The sequence below is a fragment of the Lutra lutra genome, chromosome 2, assembly GCF_902655055.1.
Source record: "Lutra lutra chromosome 2, mLutLut1.2, whole genome shotgun sequence".
NCBI classification, from domain to species: Eukaryota; Metazoa; Chordata; class Mammalia; order Carnivora; family Mustelidae; genus Lutra; species Lutra lutra.
The window spans coordinates 57,454,223-57,475,427 of record NC_062279.1 but is presented as its reverse complement, the minus strand read 5'-3'; the positions used below and the strand labels follow the sequence as shown (position 1 = coordinate 57,475,427).

At 39.1% G+C, this 21,205-nt stretch overlaps 1 protein-coding gene across 4 annotated transcripts in view; it reads right to left on the bottom strand.

Moving 5' to 3' along the window:
- Positions 1-21,205, bottom strand: part of INTS9 (integrator complex subunit 9) — a 106,522-nt gene that overhangs the window by 25,919 nt on the left and 59,398 nt on the right. For 3 of the 4 annotated variants that reach the window (XM_047717471.1, XM_047717473.1, XM_047717472.1), the window contains 2 exons: positions 12,409-12,529; positions 11,438-11,572 (listed from right to left, as the gene is read on the bottom strand). In XM_047717471.1, coding sequence (XP_047573427.1) covers positions 11,438-11,572; positions 12,409-12,529 — 256 coding nt within the window. Of the gene's footprint in view, positions 1-11,437; positions 11,573-12,408; positions 12,530-18,092; positions 18,242-21,205 lie in introns of those variants that run through there. The other variant, XM_047717474.1, reaches the window with a different exon arrangement.

Here is a 21,205-nt window from a genome sequence, read left to right as displayed (position 1 = left end):
TGGGAATGGACCAGATATACTGGACAATGAACAAAGTGAGACCTTGTCAGAAATGCAGACAAAGGGAAATCTGGACACAACGATTTAAAAGAATAAGGAGGCAATAATAAGTCTAGTGTTGGACTGCTGCAAATATTTGGGGGATAACAAAATGGATTATGAAAATAAAAGATAAAACAAAGGTACATGATAGATATGGAGATTTGCTAGGTACCTTTATCAAAGTATTTAACAAAAATGCCAGTTTGCTGGAGTGAGGAAAGTAGAGTGTGTCTAGGACCATGGCTGTGGGACCCCTTAAGGTAAATGGGGATGGAAGCAAGTAAATAACAAGCACACAATGCAGTGCAGAGCTTCTCTGCCTGTAAAAATTGGCGGTTCGGGAAAGACAGCTTTTTGGTGCTTACACCCTAGAATATGACAAAAGATCAAGCAGAGTAAGAAAATAGCAAGACTGCCTCAGAAGCCTAGATGAAAAAGAATTTTAGCAAGCGAATGATGAACACTGTCAAATGCAGCTGTGAGATGCTGGGGAAAACGGAAAAGAGTAAATTTGGCTGGAGGCTGATAGCTGTTGGGCCATAGAAGTGAAACAGATCTAGGAGGTAAAAGAGGGAGAAAGCCAGGTGCACAAGACTGAGCTGAGCAAGACGACAGGAGAAATCTCATCATGGGTAAGAAAGAATCCGGTGGTGAAGCAAGGAGAGAGTCCACTGAAAGCCTTTTTCCATATTAAAACTCTACAAGTTTACTTAAAGGCAGAAAAGGAGGAATGAGTGAATGATCCAACGACCTACACTTCTTTGATGACAGAAAGGAAGACATAAACTTGAGATCATGAAGGACATCATCTCCAGCTTTCTAAGACCAAATCAAAGCCCGCTCTCCTATGACATCTCACCAATCCCCCCAGGAAGGGGGAGAATCCCATGGCTCTTCCCAGTGGATTCCTAATCTGACAGGACTAACCACCTGCACCCTGAAGAAAAAAAGTCTTGCAGGTCCCCATCTTATTCCCCTAGTGTAACATCTATAAATGTAAAACCTACCCATCTTTGTTCCCCTTCCAGCCTAGTATATTCTACTGCCCAAAGTACAGTTTTAAGACATGCCATGGACTAAGTGATCACTAAGTAGTGATTGAACAAATAAGTCAGTAGCATACGTTATTTCTGAGAGAAGGAAACAGAGTTGGCCGTTGAACAACATGGGGTGGGGAAACCCGCCTGTTAACTTCTGACCATCGGTGCAAGGAAAGCTTCAACCAGCTGTGTTAAAGTCAGGGTTCTGTGGAAGCAGGAAAATGTCTTTCTTTTGACACTACATCCCCAGCTCTGCCTTGTGCTTAAGGCTGACCATGTGGCTTTAATTCCACAGTTCCATATCGGAGAAAGACAAACACTCCCAGAAACTTCGCAAGGACTAAACCTGATTGTGAGAGCCCTGTAAGGCCAGGCCTAGAGGGAGAAGCAGCGGCCTACAGATATCTCCCAGGGATATCTAGAAGGAAATTAATTTTACATCAGAAGACAAAGGAATGGCTGAAAATGCTGAACATGTACATCCACATGAAGATTTGGAACAAGTCACATATTTATTACAACAAAATAAAATACATTAAAAAATCCAAAACCAAACTGTAGAGCATCCAGATCAAAGCTCTGCATAAATAACAACAAAACACTTGGGGAATTCAGAGGGAAGAGAGAGAATATGAAAAACAAAACAGCGCAAAACAAACAAGCCTACCCAAGAAACTGCCTTAGTTCTAGAAACCTGATTCAAGGAGTCCAAATTTAAGATAATTTCTTTAGATAAAGAGAATATACATTTATTACTGCCAAAGTCTTTAAGACCTCGGGAAAACAAATCAACAGCTCATCCTGAACTCCCAAGGGAGAAGGATGAGGAAGGAGAGGCAGAGTGAATGCTAGAAGTGTGTGCCTCAAAGGAGACTATGATTTCATAGGCCAGCTACCAACCTTTTCCAGCGCTGACAACAAGAAGGAATTCCCATTGTGAACATCATAGGCTTCAGGGAATTGACTGAGTAGAAATTACCAATTAATTTTTTTAAAGATTTGATTTACTTATTTGAGAGAGAGTACAAGGTAGGGAGGCAGAAGGAGAAGGAGAAACAGACTCCCCTCTGAGCAGGGAGCCCAACATGGGGCTCAGTTCCATGACCTGAGCTGAAGGCAGATGCTTAACTGAATAACCCAGCCGCCCCACCAGTTAATAAATTAATTAATTTTTAAAAAGGATTTTATTTATTTATTTGACAGAGAGCGAAAGAGGGAACACAAGCAGGGGGACAGGGAAAAGCAGGCTTCCCGCTGAGCAGGGAGCCTGATGTGGGGCTTAATTCCAGGACCCAGAGGTCATGATCTGAGCTGAAGGCAGACACTTAACCCACTGAGCCACCCATGCCCCATCCCCACCAGTTAATTTTTTAATTTTATTTCTTAAAAAAAATTATTTCCAAGTTCTAACTCAAAAGAGATTCTCAGTCTGATACATAACAACCTGATACATAACAATGGGCTTCTGAGGGCTCTATAAATGTACAGTTGCCAAAGAAATGCAAAACATTGTGCAGGTGTGCGCATATATATATAGTCATTCTTTTTTCTTTTTTTAAAATTTTATTTAGTTTAGAGAGAAAGCATGTGAGCAGGGGGAGAAGCAAAGGGAGAATGAATCTTAAGCAGACTCAGCACTGAGTGTGGAGCCTGACGTAGGACCCAATTTCATGACCCTGGGGATCATGACCTAAGCTGAAACCAAGGGTCAAAGGCTTAACTAACAGCCACCCCAGGTGACCCTATTTTAATCATTCTTGCCAGATTTTCACCATCAGGCTTTTGGGTCCCTGGCCCACAAAATGTTAAGAACCACTGCCCTAAGGCATAAGTTCCCATCCACAGCCCTTACTTTCCCAAGCCATCTCTCTTCTCATTGTCCCTCACAGCTACCACCCACCTTGCAAAGGAGAGAACTACTTGTCTTGGCCTCAAGGCCAAAGGTCAAATGGGAAGGAAACAGCGTGGTGACTGGAAGACCTTGGTCTCCTAAGTTTGTTGCCAGTCCCAAGAGTGTGGGGGAGTCCTCAAGGCCAGGAGCGCTGAAGCAGTGGGACAGAAAACTTTCTGGGTCTCTTTTAACAGTCAGAAGAAGGATGGGAAAAAAAGAAAAACAATAAAAAAACCAAACTCAAACCTATTATCAATAGTAACAACAACAGCAACAAAATGTCTACCACACAATATAATTTCTAGTATTTCAAATCTCAGCCTTAAATAGAAATCCAAGTCCTGTTCTAGATTAGTTTCTAAAACTAACCCAAAATCCTGTAGCTCCCCATGTCCAGGTATATGTAGTTTTGTTCTATTATGCCGGTGATTTTCACATCTAAACTCAATCCTACTCCTGAAGTGAGGCAGCATAGCTAGGAAGCTATTGAAATAATGTGTACCACGTTGCTTTTTCAAACCATCATAATAGAAAAGTTGGTGTGCAAATGTAAGTTCACAATCCACAAGCAAATCCATTAATTTGACTCCTAAGGCCAAGAAGGCTTGGGCTCTAATATTAACCAAAAGCGTGCACTAGTTACTGCTAACACATTTATGGGATCTACCCACAGCCACCATCTGTTTTGTTCTATTAGTTACCATCTTTAAACTGTGTCTTGTGCCTTCTTTTTGGGCAGAATGCACATCTATTTGGAGTAGGTATTTTTCAGGAAAAAAAAATTTTTTTAACTTAAAATAACTTAAATGTCTAACTGTGAGAAAACAGATACCTTCTTGCATATCCGTATGATGGAATACGATGCAGATATCAAACATGTATGGAATACTAATGAACTGAGGAGTGCTCATTACATAGTTAATGGAAAAAAGCAGAAAACCAGGCTGCAAAGAGTTCTCTCTTGATGGTAGGATTATCACAATTTTTATTGCTTTCTCTGAGATTTTTGTACTTTCCATAACTACTACAATAAATACAAATTAATCTTCTAATCAGAAATATAAGGAATAATATTTTAAAACAAAACAACAATTCCACTAGAGTTCCCAACAAGACAGAGTCAACACAAGCTGCTGGCTCTCTTCTAGAATCTAAGCTGAGAGAAAGCAAAGAAATAAGGGCATCTGACAATTTTGAGAAACTAAACCACCATCATGAATTCCTGAGGAAACCATGGGTGCTGGAATGGGGACGAAATGGCAAGCAAGAGCCAAACAGGGCTGGGCACTGCAGGAAAAATACAGGCTGGCAAGGAACTCTTTGTTCTTTTCTCTCTCCTCCATACTACCATTGGCAGACTGTGGCGGGTTCCAACCCACTGTGAGGCAGAAAATACCAGAACAGTGGGGTAAGTGTTTAAAAAAGGGATAGGTAGCCCTACCAGCCCTTCCTTGCTCCCTCATACTATGAGGCTAAGTGATACAAGACTCAGTGGTAACAAGCAAAGAAGACAAATTTTGGGGAAAAAAGCAGTGCCTAGAGCAGAGGTACAAAAGATTTCCCTGAAGTCGAGGTAGTAAGAGCTGACAGGGAAATAAAACAAGACCACTAAGGAAAGCAACACCTACTAAATACAATAAGCTAAAAACTGACCCCACATGGAGAATTAATAAACCAGATGGGACAGTAGAATATGCATTAAAAAAGTCCACATACAAATAAAAATTAGTAAAATAAAAATGATTAAGTATAAAGAAAAACATTCGAAAATACTGCCTAAAAGTACAATCATTGACATAAAGAATTCAACACATAGGTTAAAGAACAGTATGTATAGAGCCAAAGAATGAATTCATGAGCTGGAAGATCAAGTTGAGGAGTCCTTTCAGGAGGCTTTAAGAAGGAGATGGCAGGGGGAAAAGAGAGCAAGGTGGAAAACACAGTGTCAATACCTCTATACTAGAGGTTTCATAAAGAGGGAAAAGAAATTAACCAGAAGGAATAAATAGCGGCACCTGGTGGCTCAGTAGGTTAAGCCTCTGCTTTCGGCTCAGGTCATGATCTCAGGTCCTGGGATCGAGCCCCACACTGCTTCCTCCTCTCTCTGCCTGCCTCTCTGCCTACTTGTGATCTCTCTCTTTATATTAAATAAATACATAAAATCTTAAAAAAAAAGGAATAAATAATTTTAACAATGATTAAGATTCTTTCTGTGTTAAAGGAAACTGCAAGATTTCTCAAAGTATTATACTGATAGAAAAAAAGTACACATTTAAGATACATCATAGTAAAAATTAAGAATACTGAAGACAAAGTGAAAATTCTAAAAGCAGATCGCATAAAGGAACACACATCTAAAGGTCTTCGCAGGTTTTTTTTTTGTTGTTGTTTTTTAAGATTTACATTATTTTTTGAGAGAGAGGGAGCAAGCAGGGGGAGGGGCAGAGGGAGAGAGAGAATCCTCAGACTCCGTGCTGAGCTCAGAGCTCAACCCAGGGCTCAATCCCCAGCCCCTGAGATGGCAGAAGCCAGAATCAAGAGTTGGTTGCTTAAATGAGAGAGCCACCCAGGTGCCCCAGGGCTTTGCAGTTCTTAACTGCAACAAGGGTACAAGTGGAAAATGAAGAAATACCTTCAAAACTTTATAGTTCCAAAGTTCTTTTCCTTGAATTTTATATCTATCCAAGCTATCATTTACATGTGAGGAAATACTAAAGATGTTCTCATACTTTAAGACCTCATAAGGGTTACCATTTTAGGACTCTCTTGGTGAACATTCCTCAAGTATTCCTGGAAGAAGGAAAGTAAATCTAGAAGGACTATGAGACGTACGGGACGTAAGGTTGGGAAAAAAACCCCAAAACTCAGTAAGGTTCACTGTTGTCTATAATAATATATTCAGTACTCTACGTGCATTCTAAATAACCCAGAATTAAAATTCCAGACAGTATGAACAAGGTGGGAGGGTGGTGGGGTGGGGAGGAAGAAGAAAAAGATGGCAGAGACAAGAGGAAGACGTGGCTCTGGAGGGAAAGGAAAAGATTGATAAGCTCAGGATACTCAAAGGAAAAATAAATTAAGGAAAAACCCAGAAGAATAATAATCAAATACATGTGTTCAAACTTACAGAAAGAAATTTGGCCATCTAAAAGAAGGGAAGAAAGGATAGGGCAAAGAATAAACTAAAAATACCAGGAAATAAGATTGCAAAAATAAGCCCTCGATACAACAGTAAGTAATTACAGGAAATATAAATCGTTTCATTGGGGCACCTGGGGGGCTCAGTTGGCAGAGCGTCTGCCTTTGGCTCAGGTCATCATCCCAGGGTCCTGGGATGGAGCCCTGCATTGGGCTCCCTGCTTCCACGGGAGTCTGTTTCTCCCTCTCCCTCTGCCCCTCCCCCTGCTCATGCTTATGCTCTCTTTCTCTAAAATAAATAAATAAAATCTTAAAAACAAACAAATAGTTTTAATAATCAAAAGACCCTCGTGGTTAAAAAAGAAAAAAGAATCAAGGCACCTGGGTGGCTCAGGTGGTTGAACGTCTGACTCTTGGTTTTGGCTCAGGTCATGATCTTGGGAGCCCTGGGACTGAGTCCTGCCTTAGGCTCCGCACTCAGTGGGGAGTCTGCTGGAGGATTCTTTCTTCTCCCACTTGGATGAGGGTTCTCTCTAAAATAAATAAATCTATCTAAAAAAAAAAAAGAAAAGAAAAGAAAAGAAAAAAAATCCCTTACTATACTGTCTACAAGGGATTCACTAGAAAAGGATACAGAAGGAATGAAAAGAAAGGGATGGAGAAGAATACCAGGCAAATATGCAGTGGGGAGAAAGTCTTTCGGCTTTTAATTCAATTTTGAAAGAAAAAAAATAAGCAACCTGATAAAACATAATGATCATGAACATATATACCTCTGACTACACAGCTTAAAAATAGAAGAAATAAAAACTGGTGAAAGTACACGGAGAAACTAATCAACAAACAACACATCCTTTCAGAAACTGGAAGCTAAACAAAGATATGAAAGACCAGAATAACACAATAAACTCAAATGAGTAAATACATATAGAAAAATTTTCATTCAACAGTGAATATAGTCTTTTCCAACATACGCAGGACACTTAAAAAACAGTGTTTCAATGTAACTTCAATGAATTAGTAAACTCTTATCCAAATGCAGGCAAGAAGGAAGGAAGGAGGGAAGGGAGAGGGAATTAAGAAAAGGAAAGGAAAGGGAGAAAGAAATTCAGAAACATTTAAGTATGACTTGAAAAATGTCTCTCATCTAACCCTAAGTCTAATCATATTTGATAGACTAGAAACAAAGAGACAAGCACTATAAAACAAACTTTGGCTACTTAAATTGTGAACATTATGAAGGAAATTATGATATACTTAGAGATGAATGACAGAGCACCATGTATCAACAATTTAACAGAGTTAAATGATACTAAGAGAGAAACTGATAGCTTTAAGTACACTTACTGAAAAGCACAGAAGGATGGAAACAAATAAGGTAAGTATTAAAAGAAAAGCAACAGAGTAAACCCAAAGATGGGAGGAAGGAAATAATAAAGGAGAGAAGAGAGAATAAAAATACAACGATTAAAAGCAAAAACTTATTCTTTGAAGAAAATCACTAATGCAGACATACTTACCAATTTATTCCAGGAGTGTTTTAAAAAGAATACATTGAGATCAAATACGGCTTATCCCAAGACTACAACGACAGTTAAATATAAGAGAAGCTAATATTGTAATTCACTACATTACCAGTCTAAAGGAAAAATATCACATGATCATCTTACAGACTCAAAAAAAGCATTTGGTAAAGTACAACATCTACATTTGATCTTTAAAAATCAGAAAACTGGGAATAGAGGAGAAACTCCTTACCTTGCTAGCTAAAACAAGGAGTAAGCCAGCTATCTAATGAAGAAGCTACAAAAGCATTCCCTTTAAAATCTAGTACAGACAAGGCTGTCACAATCAACACTTCTACTTGGGACTACAGTCTGTAGTTGGTAAGACAGGAACAAAGAAAGAAAAGAAAATAGGATTGGAAGAAAAGTGACAAAACTGTTACTTCTTTGCAGATAATATCATCATCAATAGATAAATATTAGAATATAAGAATTCAGTATGTTGTTGAATATCAGATAAATCAGAAAAATTAATACTGAGATGTTCTGCTCAGTAAAAGCTACCTCTCTCCTTCCATTTGGGATACTATATTTTTGTGGGCGTCAATTCTCTAACTCTTCATTCCTTTTCTTTTTTTTTTTTTTAAGATTTTATTTATTTGACAGGGAGAGACAATGAGAGAGGGAACACAAGCAGGGGAGTGACGGGGGGAGAAGCAGGTCTCCTACTGAGCAGGGAGCCTGATGTGGGGCTCAATCCCAGAACCCTGGGATCATGACCCCAGCCGAAGGCAGCTGCTTAAGTACTGAGCCACCCAGGCACTCTCTAACTCTCCATTCTTATTCAAGATAATTTTTTTGGGGGGGCCCGGGTGGCTCAGTGGGTTAAGCCTCCACAGATCGAGCCCCGCATTGGGCTCTCTGCTCAGCAGGGAGCCTGCTTCCTCCTCTCTCTGCCTGCCTCTCTGCCTACTTGTGATCTCTGTCAAATAAATAAATCAAATCTTTAAAAAAAAAAAAAAGATCATTTTTCTTACTTCCACTTTCTATGGGTAATGTTCCTGCAACTCAGTCTTTCCCCTTCAGCTCTTTACAGACTTTAAAAAATCTGATGCTCCTCTAATTTGTCTCCAGGTTTGCCATCACATCCAAGTTCCAGTTCTCTATTACCATCTGTCGCCAGTGTCCACTCAAATTCCTATTCATCATACCCACTACCCGCTCCTGAAATCAGAACCCCCGCTGCCAACTCCACATCGACTGGATTAGTGTCATCATCACCATTCTCAGTATCATCTAAGCATGAAATCTCTGGCCTGTATTTTTCCTTCCATGAAGACAGAAAGCATTCAATAAGCATTTGTTGAATTAAAGACCTGCCGATGTCTTCTCTGTCACTCCATTCTTCCCATGTCATGCTTAATCCAAAGCGCCACTCGCCTCTACTTATTAGCTTATGAGATCACAACAGCAGCCTATTCTTCCCAGCTGGGGAGATTCCACTCAAGTAGGTCAGCGGCTGGCCTTTCCTGTAAAGTTTAACTCTAAAGCACAATTTTGCTATTACACTGTGCAAGCGGCCATACCCAATCCATTACTAAATGCATGTGGTTCTACTGCAATAAGACATTATTTACAGATACAGGTGGCAAGCCAAACTTGGCCCACAGGCCATAGTCTGCTGACCTACAAAGCGGACTATTAAGTTTTTCCAAACCTAAACTTTTCTTATCCCTGCTAATTCAATATAGAATCCAATTATCTGGGTAAAAGAAAATCTAATTCATTATTTTTTTTACATACAACCCTGGTTACCAGCTAGAAATTAAAATTAATTACTTAGGTATGTTGCTCACTTTCAAGACCTTATTTTTCCTTTAAATTTACGAACCTTGGAAGAATAATTTACTGGAAATTACATCAGTAGTACTGTAAAGGCTTTGATCTAAGCAGGACAAATCGGAAGAGTTGGCAGCCAAGTAATCTTTCTGTCTTTTATGGAAGAATATATCAAGAATGATAGAAGCTGCCAATAAAGTATTTTGATTCAATGAAGCGGATTAAGATGACATTGATGGGCTTCTGATTTCAATAAGCGGGAAAGGCCTAGAATTCTGCTAGCTATAGGAAAAAATAGCAACTTGTCTCCTCTAGACCTTGAGACGAAACTTGATTTTTAAAAGAAGGTATGAAAAAAGCCAATACAAAGTGGTAGCTCAGATGTATCCTTTGTGCTAGACCTACAGCAGTCATTTTTCCCCTTCATATTAAAATAGGATGTGGAAAAAGAAAAGTATTTTAGCCTTTGCTATGTTGGAGGTAGATTCAAACAAATTGTGTGCTTTCTGTTTGTCACAATAAATCTGTGTGAAGGCCAAAAAAAAAAAAAAAAAAAGGATATGGACTTTCCCAAGTTATCTACGTATGTACCCATCCATCAGCTGACATCTAATCTCTGCCCCTCCTTTACAAACATGGAAAGAATCAGGATTTATGAAATGAACAATAATACCTGAAAAGGAATAAAGAATACATTTGTAACAATGGTTATGTACTTAGCTACTTGCCAAATAAGACTGTTAACGAACAACCAACTTAAAATCTTCTAATAGCTTCCCTCTACATGTTAAAATAAAACCCAGGGGCACTTGGGTGGTGCAGTCAGTTGGACAGCTGACTCTTGGTTTCAGCTCAGGTCATGATATCCGGGTTGTGAGATCAAGCTCTGTGCTTAGTATGGAGTCTGCTTGAGATTCTTTCTCCTTCTCCCTCTGCCCTCACACTCATGCTCTCTAAAATAAATAAATAAATCTTTAAAAATAAAATAAAGTTCAAATTTCTCATAATGTTCGACAAAGTTCCACATGATCTGGCTTTGCGAATCTCATGGACATCCCTACTGACTGAACATGGCACGGTGCAGTCACAACGGCCTCTCAGCTCTTCTGAACATGGATTCATGAACTGGGACTGCGGCTGTGGGTCAGATGAGTGCTTGATACAGAGGAGACCCTCATAAAGAAAAAATTAATATTTGCTCAGTAAACGAGTGACCATTTCTGTTCTGTATCAGGCTATGGTAACTGCAAGTTGTGGAAAATCTCAGAATCCTGGAGATGAACCTAAAGACAGCAGGGTCTTACAGAGGAACTTGCAATCCTAAATACTAGAATGTGAAAAGTCTAACTTTCATGAAGAGGGTCTACAGAATACAAAGCTTCAGTTAAGCAAGACAAGCTCTAGAGATCTGCTATTTAAAACTGTACCTAGAGTCAATATAGTATAGTACAAAAATTATCAAAAGGATGGATCTCATGTTTAGCATTCTTACCCTAACAACAACAACAACAACAACAACAACAACAAAGGATACATGTAGAAACCAAAGTTAGTAAGATTTAAAAACAACTGATGAAGAAACACAATTATCATATGATCTCCCTGATGTGAGGAAGTTGAGAGGCAAAGTGGGGGATTCGGGGGGTAGGGAAGGAAAAAATGAAACAAGATGGGATCAGGAGGGAGACAAACCATAAGAGACTCTTAATCTCACAAAACAAACAGGGTTGCCGGGGGAAGGGGGTAGGGGGGGTAGGGTAGGGCTGGGTTATGGACACTGGGGAAGGTATGTGCTATGACGAGTGCTGTGAAGTGTGTAAACCTGGCGATTCACAGACCTGTATCCCTGGGGCTAATAATACATTATATGTTAATAAAAAATTGAAAAAAAAAAAAAACCCCAACTGATGATACTCTGGATACATTATAAGAATTTGGGTTAAATAACCAAAACTTGAGTGTTAAAAGAGAATTAGAATTACCTGGGGATGTGTGGTAAGCAAGGAGGATCCGGAAACATACGATACTTTCTCATAATGGGACTGGATAATCCAGTTGGAGCTTCCAAGGGCATAGCCTGAGCTTAGCGGAGTCACCTGGACTGCACCAAAAAGCTCCTAGAAAAGAGCCACGGTAAGAATGTGTGATGAGCTTTTAGCAGTGCAGTCACACCAGGTAACTCTTTGCAGGGAAAAAAACCCAGAAATATCCTTGTTCACTTAGATAAAGAAAATTTAAAGTAAAACAGAAAATATAAAGTAAAGTAAAAAACAAAACAAAACAATGCCATATAGGTAGACCCAGAAAGCAATCCTACAATCTTGACTTGCCTCCTCTCTGAGTTTCAGCCTAGCCACATACACCAGGCACCCAGTCTTTACTCATCAAAAGAGAGAGACAACAGATTAGCAGAAAGACCAAAGAGAGAAATACTTGGGTTTTCTTTCTTTTTTTTTTTTTTTTAGGCTAGGCATTAATCTCTTGGTCATTCTATACTGAGTGGCTCTGGGCACAAGTTAACAAAAATGGGAATCCTTAACTATCCGGTCAGAGTTCAAAAGTTTTACTTGCCAAACTGCTTCTTGATCTGTCTTATACTCTCTATTTCCTATTTCACTTGTCCAAAACCTATAAAGTTGCGGGACACCTGGGTGGCTCAGCCAGTTACGTGTCTGCCTTCTGCTCAGGTCATGATCCCAGGGTTCTGGGATCAAGTCCCACATCGGGCTCTCTGCTCAGCAGGGAGACTGCTTCCTCCTCTCTCTCTACTGCCTCTCGGCCTACTTGGGATCTCTGTCTGTCAAATAAATAAATAATATATTTAAAAAAACCCAAAAACCTATAAAGTTGCACCCACTGTTCTGAAGCGAATAGGGTGAGATGTCGTCCTCCCAAAGGGTAACAATACAAATTGAAAGCATTCATGTATCACTTAAAATCATTTAACACTCACAATTTTCTGAGAATATCCCACCAGCTGGATTTTGCTAAGGGCAGAGTTCACCTCTTGCATTGTATAGCATCTTCTCCAGGTTGATACTTCCACTGCGTCCTTGAGTGGAGAAGGCAACAGCCTGTAAATGCATCACAATGCCAACTTTTTATGTTATTGCGGATTCCTTTCAAGTAATCTGTCCATCTCATCTAAACTGTCCAACTTACTGGCATAGAATTGTGTATAGGATTCTTCTGTAATCATTTTTATTTCTGTAAGGTTGGTAGTACCGTCCCCCTCTCATTTCTGATTCTAGCAGTTTGAGTATTCTCTTTTTTTCTTTGTCAATCTAGCTAGAGGTTTGCTAGTTTTGTTGATCTTAAAAAAAAAAAAACAAAAAACAACTTTTCTCTATTCTTTTTATATTTTTTATTCTGTTTATCCAGCATATAGCTAGATATTGTGTGTGTTTTATTTTTTAATCTAGACTGGTCATCTCTGCCATTTGGACTATTTAATCTACTCACATTTCTTATTGATACAGCTGGATTATGTTTACCAATTTTTGTTTTCTCTATGTCTCACGTCTTTTTTGTTCCTTTGTTCCTCCTTTTCTACTTACCCTTTGATACTAAGTAAGTATTTTCTGATGCAGCCTTTTAATTTCCTTCATGGTTTTTCACTATATTTCTCTGAGTTATTTCCTTAGTGGTTGTTCTAGGGCTTATCATTTATGTCTTAACACAGAACATTTCTACATGACATTTCAAATTCTATTTTCTGTTCATGAATGATAAATGAAATACACTTCATTCATGGGCCTGCAAAGCTATAGAAAAGGACTGAGTTAAACATAGTTGAGGCCTGGCATAAAGGAGGAGAATAAAACACAATTTATGACTTTTCAGATCAGCAGCAGGAATATCCCTTAAAACAAGCAAACAAAACTTTGTCATTAGAAAAACACTGCGTCATTTGTTCTAACAGAATTGGGAACAGACCTGGATAAGAGAGATTCTCTGTTTAAATAGATCAAGGAACTTCTGGTCAACTGAAAAGTGTGCATTAGCTTTGCTCTCTCTCCTGAAATACCACTGAACATAGTAAAGAGCTTTACACACACACACACACACACACACACACACACACACACACACACACACACCCCTTCAAGACAAAGAGAATAAGAGGCAACAGCAAAAGCATTTTAGAAAGTGGAAAGTAAAAAGACAACTAACTTAGCAGATACAGGAAAATTTAATTCATATTAATTTATACTGCAGAACCCACAAAAAGCTCAGCAATCTGAAACAGTAGGCACGTGTGGAAGTGAGGTTGAAGGTGAGCCTAAAAACAAGAGGATCTGTTGAAAAAAAAAATACTGATAAGAAATAGCACCTTCCAGTTCTCTTCACCTAGTGCAGATAGCTCAGCGACTGCCTCTTCCCTTCCCACACATGTTGCTAGAAGTTGTTCTCTGGAGAAATTAAAAATGAAAGTCTAGACTAGGGGAAACCATCAATATCTAGAGGCAGCTTTGTTAATAGGCAAAAGTTTATATACCAAGAGTAACAATTTTCTTCTCATAAGGCTCTCAGAACACTATTAGTCAGGCTTATATCCTCCAGGGTAGCTGACCAGAAGAAACTTCTCTGAAGAATTTGATCGGCAGCAAAGAAAAAAATCAACTAAAAAATACTGACACTGGAGGTTTCATGATAAAATGGCCCAACCCGCTTACAGTATGGTAAAGTCTAGAGTTCAACAAGTCCTAACTCATGGCACAGACTTTCTAATCAGTTTTTTACAGTCCAACTCCTAAACATGGCCAATAACCAAGGATCACCATATGCTTGAAGAAAGTCTCCAAAATGATAAAGGCCAAAACAAATGAAGGGAGGAAAAGAGGAAGTAAATTAGGCTAGTAGCATAAAACTTTATTTATTTTTTAAAAAAAGATTTGTTTATTTATTTATTTGAGAGAGAGAGAGAGAGAGAGAGAGATCACAAGTAGGCAGAGAGGCAGGCAGAGAGAGAGGAGAAAGCAGGCTCCCCGCTGAGCAGAGAGCCTGATGCGGGGCTCGATCCCAGGACCCTGGGATCATGACCTGAGCTGAAGGCAGAGGCTTTAACCCACTGAGCCACCTAAGTGCCCATCATAAAACTTTAAAAGATACTATCATTACTATCCTTAGAGAGATGAATAAGATAGACTAAGAAATGAGAAGTGACTTCTATTAAAAAAAAAAAGAGGAGCTTTAAGAGAATAAAAAAGCTCTTGGACATAAACATATGACAGTATACAGACAATGAAAGCATACCAACAAAACCTACCAAAATTTCAAATAAGAAGAAAAAAAATACACAAGACACAAAAGAGCCGCATAAAAGAAAAATCAGAAAAGCTTCAAAACAAGGTGACAGAACTTAATAAAGAGTTAGAAATTTAAAAAATTTTTTCAACAATGAAGACTAAATTAATAGAAATATAAGAGCAGATAAACACACAACAGGTAAGAAGAACACAGGAAGAAAAGATTAAATGCTAAAAAGAAATGAAGTGATAAAAAGACTTTGAAAGGAAGTAGCAAATAATGAAGACAGACAAGGAAGAAGCAAAATACAGAGAAAAGGAGTCCCTAACAGAAATCCAAACAAGGGAACAGAACAAATACTAAAAGCTCTAATTGCTAAAATAAAAAGAAGCTTGGAGTTAAATACTGAAGGGACACACTGCATACCTGAGAATACTGACCCAGAAGAAGTAACACCAGATATATTCTGGGAAAATATTTACACTTTAAATAAACTTTAGGACAGCTAGGCAAAAAGAGTGAATGCCTTACAAGGGAAAAATACAATACTAGAGTTTCAACAGCAGTGCTATTTTACTCAAAGAAAAAACAGTAAAATATAGAAGACATTCAAAGAAAAAAAATGCAAGCCAAAGATTATACATTAACAAAACGGACTCTCAAGTTTACAGAGCACAGATAAACAATTATTAACCTGCAAGAACTCAGGGAATATTGTTTTCATGATCCCATCCTGCGGTATCTTGTGAAGAATGAGTTTCAGACAACCTAAATGACTATAGAAACATCGATACATAAGCTGGTACTGAGTATTAAATATATAGTCATGTAGAAGTAAGACCAAATAAAGATTAAAAGAGCGAGAAGATAGTATGTAATGGCTGTAATATATCTGATAATGTAATATGAGCATGGAAAAAAAAAAGGGAAGGAAAATACACATACTCTTTCCTCCAAATGATGACTTAGAAACAACAACAAATGCAGGAGTAATAACCATTGTTAGCAACCAGATCAGGAGCTGACAATTCCATTTCCCACTAAAAGAATACAGAGTTTTTTAGAGAAATGGGTGACTCCAGATGTAGGGCAAGGAATGTACAAGAGGAGTCCTAAACATCTTGCTAAAGTACATAGCAAGGAAACAATCAAAGGGTACAAAGGTCACAATAAAAGGACACAGTGGACAGCACAGAGAGGCTCACGGTCCAAAGCTGGGATAATCTGAGCTGCAAAAAAGACAGTGTTGCAATGGGTTGAAATCCATGATATATGTGTCAGAGTGGGCTGTAAGTAGATTGGGGCACAGAGAGGGGCTTCTGAGTTAGTGGAAATACTTACTTTAGACCTGGGTAGCATTTATAAGGATGGCTGCTTTATAAAAATTTATTAACTATGTATTGTTTTTGGTTTTTTTTTGTTTATAATAAAAAGGTTAATTTAAAAAATAAAATTATGCCAAAGTAAGAAATTATGATAGCAGAAGTGAAAAATTCATGGTTCAGTTGGGAGGTAAACAAAATTTTTCAGGCAAAAGAGCAAACATAAACAAAGAGAGGGAAGAGAGGGCAGAAAAACAGATCTGAGTTCCAGTCCAGGTGGTTCAAAATCTAAGTAGTGAGAGTTCTGGAAAGAGGGAAACACAAAACATGACAGAGAAAATTTTAAAAACAAACAAAATTTTGGGGTTTTTTGGCCAAAACTGAAGTTCTTGTTTTTTTAGACTGGCGGCGACAGGGGTGGGGGGGGGGGTGTCAGCAAACTTGTTTTGTAAAAAGCCACAGATATTTTAAGCTCTGTAGACCACAGTCTGTCACATCATTCAACTTAGCTGTGTAATGCCCCAGACAGTAGGTATATGCCTGAGTGTGGCTCTGTGCCAATCAAACTTTACCTGTAACAACTGTGGCAGGCCAGATTTGGCCCATTAAACAGGGGCTTGGCCACAGCTGGAACCTCTGTTCTGGATGGTAAGGGCCCACTAAGTACTCAGCACATGAGTGAAAACTGTCCTTCATTAAGACACATCATCACAAATTTAAGGAACAAGAAAATTCTTAAAGTTTCCACAAAGGAGTAAGTGGGATACATACCAAAGATATAGACTCAGAATAGTACTGGACTTTTCAGTGGCATTTCCGGAAGCTAAAGAAAATTGTTACCACATCTAGATTTCTACCCACTGGAAGGTAAGGGTAGAACTAAGGCATTTTAGACAGGCAGGGGCTCAGAAAATTGACCTTCTGTGCGTTCTTTCTCAGGATGTCCCCAGCAAAATGAAGGCATGAAGAAAGACCCAGGAAATAGAGCTTCCAACAGAAGAAAGAGCTGAAGATATCTTCAGGATAATGGTGAAGGAAATCCTAAACTGGGAGCCATGCAGCAAGTCCAAGAGCAGCTGGGATCAGACTGGGGAAAGACAGAAGGCTCTGGGAGAGGATTTCCAAGAAGATAAAATTGTTACAACACCCAGCGAGTTTGAACATCCTAAGGAGAGACCTATACAAATGGCAGAGAGGTTGGAGATATATCAGTAAGAAGTATGTAGGAAACTAAGCAAATAAGCAAACAAGAGCCCTATTAACTCAAGGAAAAACAAAAAGTCGTGCAAGAAAGAAAAAATAATCCTAACAATGTTATGTGGCCGGTGAGTTTAGCTAACCCAGCATATAGATCACATTGTTCCAATACTCTTCACCTTTGTTTCTCCAGCAACAAAATACTAATAATTCTTCCCTTTACCTTCTGCATAAACAGACACAAGATTTTATTTCATTTATCTATCCTATGTACACCGGATTGCTTTAGGTTTTATAATATTTATTCAATAAATATTTAGCCCTGACTACGGCCATAGCATTGAAGTACTATAAGAGATATTAACAGGAACAACAGAAAGGCCTCTGGCTCATAAGGAGCTTAAGTCCAGAAAATTTCTACAATGGTACAAGGCAATAAAGAGATGTCAAAAGCCATGAGTCATCCCTGCCTGCAGACTTGCCTTTCCTCACCAAAGGGTCTAAATGATACATTAAAAATGCAAATCTACACACACACACACACACACACACACACACACACACACACACGCACAGACCCACCCCTCCTCTCCTTCACTTTAATGGCTTTCCATTAAATTCAGGATAAAATCCAAGGCTCTTAGCATGACTTTATAAGGCCCTTCTTTATCTGGGTCCTGCCTCAGCCTTTGTTCTATAAACTGAGCTATAAACAGCTCTCTCAGTGCCAGGCTCCCTCAAGCCTGTAACCCACCACACTGTCGTCTTCTGATTTCGCGTGGACAACACTTACTCCTTTAAAATCTAGACCATTTGTCACTTTTTCTCAGGTGTTGTGACAGAGGTCAAGGCCAGGTGCACATCTCACCTGCTCTTTGGGAACATGGCCTGACTCTGTATCAGAGACAGGGAAGTGGCACAGAAGGCCCCTCTGGACGGCTCCCGGTGGGGGCTGCTGCCACCGCTTCTCTTCTCCTTCCACATTCCTGCTGACTCTCTGCCAACCCCTCAGAGGAAGGAGAGGTTTCTCTCCCAGGCACAGGATGGAAAAAAACAGGATTTACAGACTTGTCTGCGTATAAATTCCAGTGTTACCTCTGAGCCTCTGTTTACTCATTTGTGAAATAGGGAGAGCAGCACCTTTCTTTCAGAGTTGTTCTGTGAGGGTTAAATGACATAATGTATGGGAGTCTCTGATACAGAACAGATGCTGAACACAGATGGTCTCTAATTGCCCCCTACCCCCAGATGCAGCCACCACAGCTCAGGAGTATATGCGGTTTCCCACAATACCATGGTAAATAAACTTCAGCCTGGGGTGAATTAGTTCAATGAGCAGCAATGACTCTGAACTTGAGTGGCCTAAGCACTGCTCTACATGGTCTCAAGGAAAAATCTAAGTTACTCTCCTGCTTTAGCTCCTCCTTTAAATTCCTCAGGATCAGGGAGCACCAGGGCTTGGGCCCCCTAGAGCTGACCTTCATTAAAAATAAAGACTTATTTTGGGTTGGGTAGGAGCAGAAAGGTTTCTTAACTTTATGCCAGAGCAGGAAGGCTATTATGGGAGTGGCCTGAGAGGGTGGGGCGGATGATAAATAACGTCTGCAGCCCAACGGCATCTTTCCACCTAGGTGAATTTGCTTTACACTGCTCTGAGCTTTGCCAGGCTGCTGCAACTGAGTCACCTCCATTTAGAGGGTGGGCAAAAAGTCATACACAAGACTAGATTAGACCCTTTCTTCCTTCCTTCTTTCTTTCTTCCTACTTTCCTCCCTCCCCTTCTTAAGTTCTTTATTTAAATTCAATTTAGTTAACATATATTGTATTGTTAGTTTCAGGGGTAGAATTTAGTGATTCATCGGTTGCATATAACACCCAGTTTCATTATATCAAGTGCCCTCCTTAATGTCCATCACCCGATTACCCCTTCCCCCAACCCACCTCCCCTCCAGCAACCCTGTTTCTTAGAGTTCAGCATCTCTTATGGTTTGCTTCTTTCCCTAGTTTCATCTTATTTTATTTTTCCTTCCCTTCCCCTATGTTCAACCGTTTTGTTTCTTAAATTCCATATACGAGTGAAATCACAAGGTATTTGTCATTCTCTGACTTATTTCACTTAGCATAATACTCTCTGGTTCCATCCATGTTGTTGAAAAGGGCAAGATTTTATTCTTTTTGATGGCCGAGTATTATTCCATTCTATATATTAGACCCTCTTTCTTTACTATGCATCTCCTTTTCCCATCCCTTGACAATCAGCACTGCCATTCTGCAAACAACATCTGGGCTTTACTTTCTTCCCTGGATGTCCCTTCCCAGCATACTCTCCCCCCTTCCCACCTAGGATAAGGTCCTACAAAAATTAAGCAGATTAAAATCTGGAGTAGTCTTTCTCCAAATGAGGCATTTGGCTAGTGTTTCCACTCTCTGTTAGAGATTAAACAGTCATATATTCAAACTCCAGATTAAGCCAGCAAATGCTCTGAACCCTCGGTAAGGGAAAAAGGGAAGACTTAAGATGTGAAACATTTACTACTTCTGTCTTTAACAGTTCAGAACCTACTTCTAGAGAAATTACTGGAGTGTTTCAGGTAGGGAAACGATTTCCTTAAGCCAAACAAAGGACGTGTGAAAAATTCAGATATATTTCAACTCGGATCTTTTCTCATCTTCTCTTCAGAGTAGATGGCATAGCAATAATAAATTTATGTTCCAAAGAACTAAAGAAATCATCTGTTTATAGAGAAACCTTCATGATGATTTTTATCAACCAGTTTACTACAGCATTGTTGGAGAGAACAGCCTTGTTACATACAACAACAAAAACAGCATATGTTTTTATTCCATCATATCATATTACTCACATAGTAGTGTCTTTTTGCATTTTCATATCCTCAGCACTGAGTGGTACCCAACACAAAAGACAAAACACCTGTTCATTTGTTGCCCCAGGAAAGGTAGGAACCAGTGAGCCAATTATTAACAAGTTCTGTCTGCAGTGTACCAGTAAATTTGGCAAGAGGTTGAGCACTATGACAGTTTGTGAAATATCCAGAGGTTTCCTTTTTCATATATGTTTGGTGACAAAATTTTCATAATTTGGTGAATTTCCTATCAGCTAGAGAAAAGACTTAAACTAGGAATTAGTCAAATATACTGCTGACTTTTTCAAAAGACCAAAGCTTCAATATTCTTTTATATAATGTTAATTTCCAATTCTTTTCTCTCCTTCCTGGTGTGCACTGGCTGATTTTAACTAATTCAGCCACTTCGCCATCATCATGCCATGTTGCCATGTTTTTGCCCATACCTTTCCCTTATTTTAGAATCTTCTCTTCCCTCTTTGAAACACTACTTAACCTGCCAAGCCCAGGCTAAGTCTTGCCACTTAGTACATAATCTTTGCTTGATAAGCTCCTTGGGTACAGGGACTATGTCTTGAACTTTTTTGGGCACTTTCCTGCAAACTTACCATGATGCCAGGCACTTGGCAGTTAATCAACAAATAATTCATCTGAATTCCGTATTTACACACACAAATTCTTTTGGTTAACAGCCTTTTCTTACTCCTTTGAGATATTTAGTCACCTTTTCACTATTTCCTTCTATCCCCTAACATTCTAACCCAGCTTTCCCTAAAATTCTGCTTATGCTTTCTTGAGGCCATAATTACAGAGTGGCATTTTTAGAGCCATTTGAAGCCATTAAGATTATTAGCTGATTCAGGATAAGCTGCATAAGGAAATCCAGTGGGAACTAGTTCTAATTTTTATGGCTTCCTAACTTATCAAAGTCAAGTTCTCAAAGTCTAAATGTTTAATAAGTACTTTCTAAAAGAGTTCATTGTTTTGTTTTTTCTTATCATATTGAGTGCTTAATAAACTTTCCCCAGTGCTCTAACATCATGCCAGAGCTCTGCTGTCTCTTCTTCATCTTACCAGAATCCAACAAGCAGCAAAGACCAGGTGTTTGTGTTAAAGA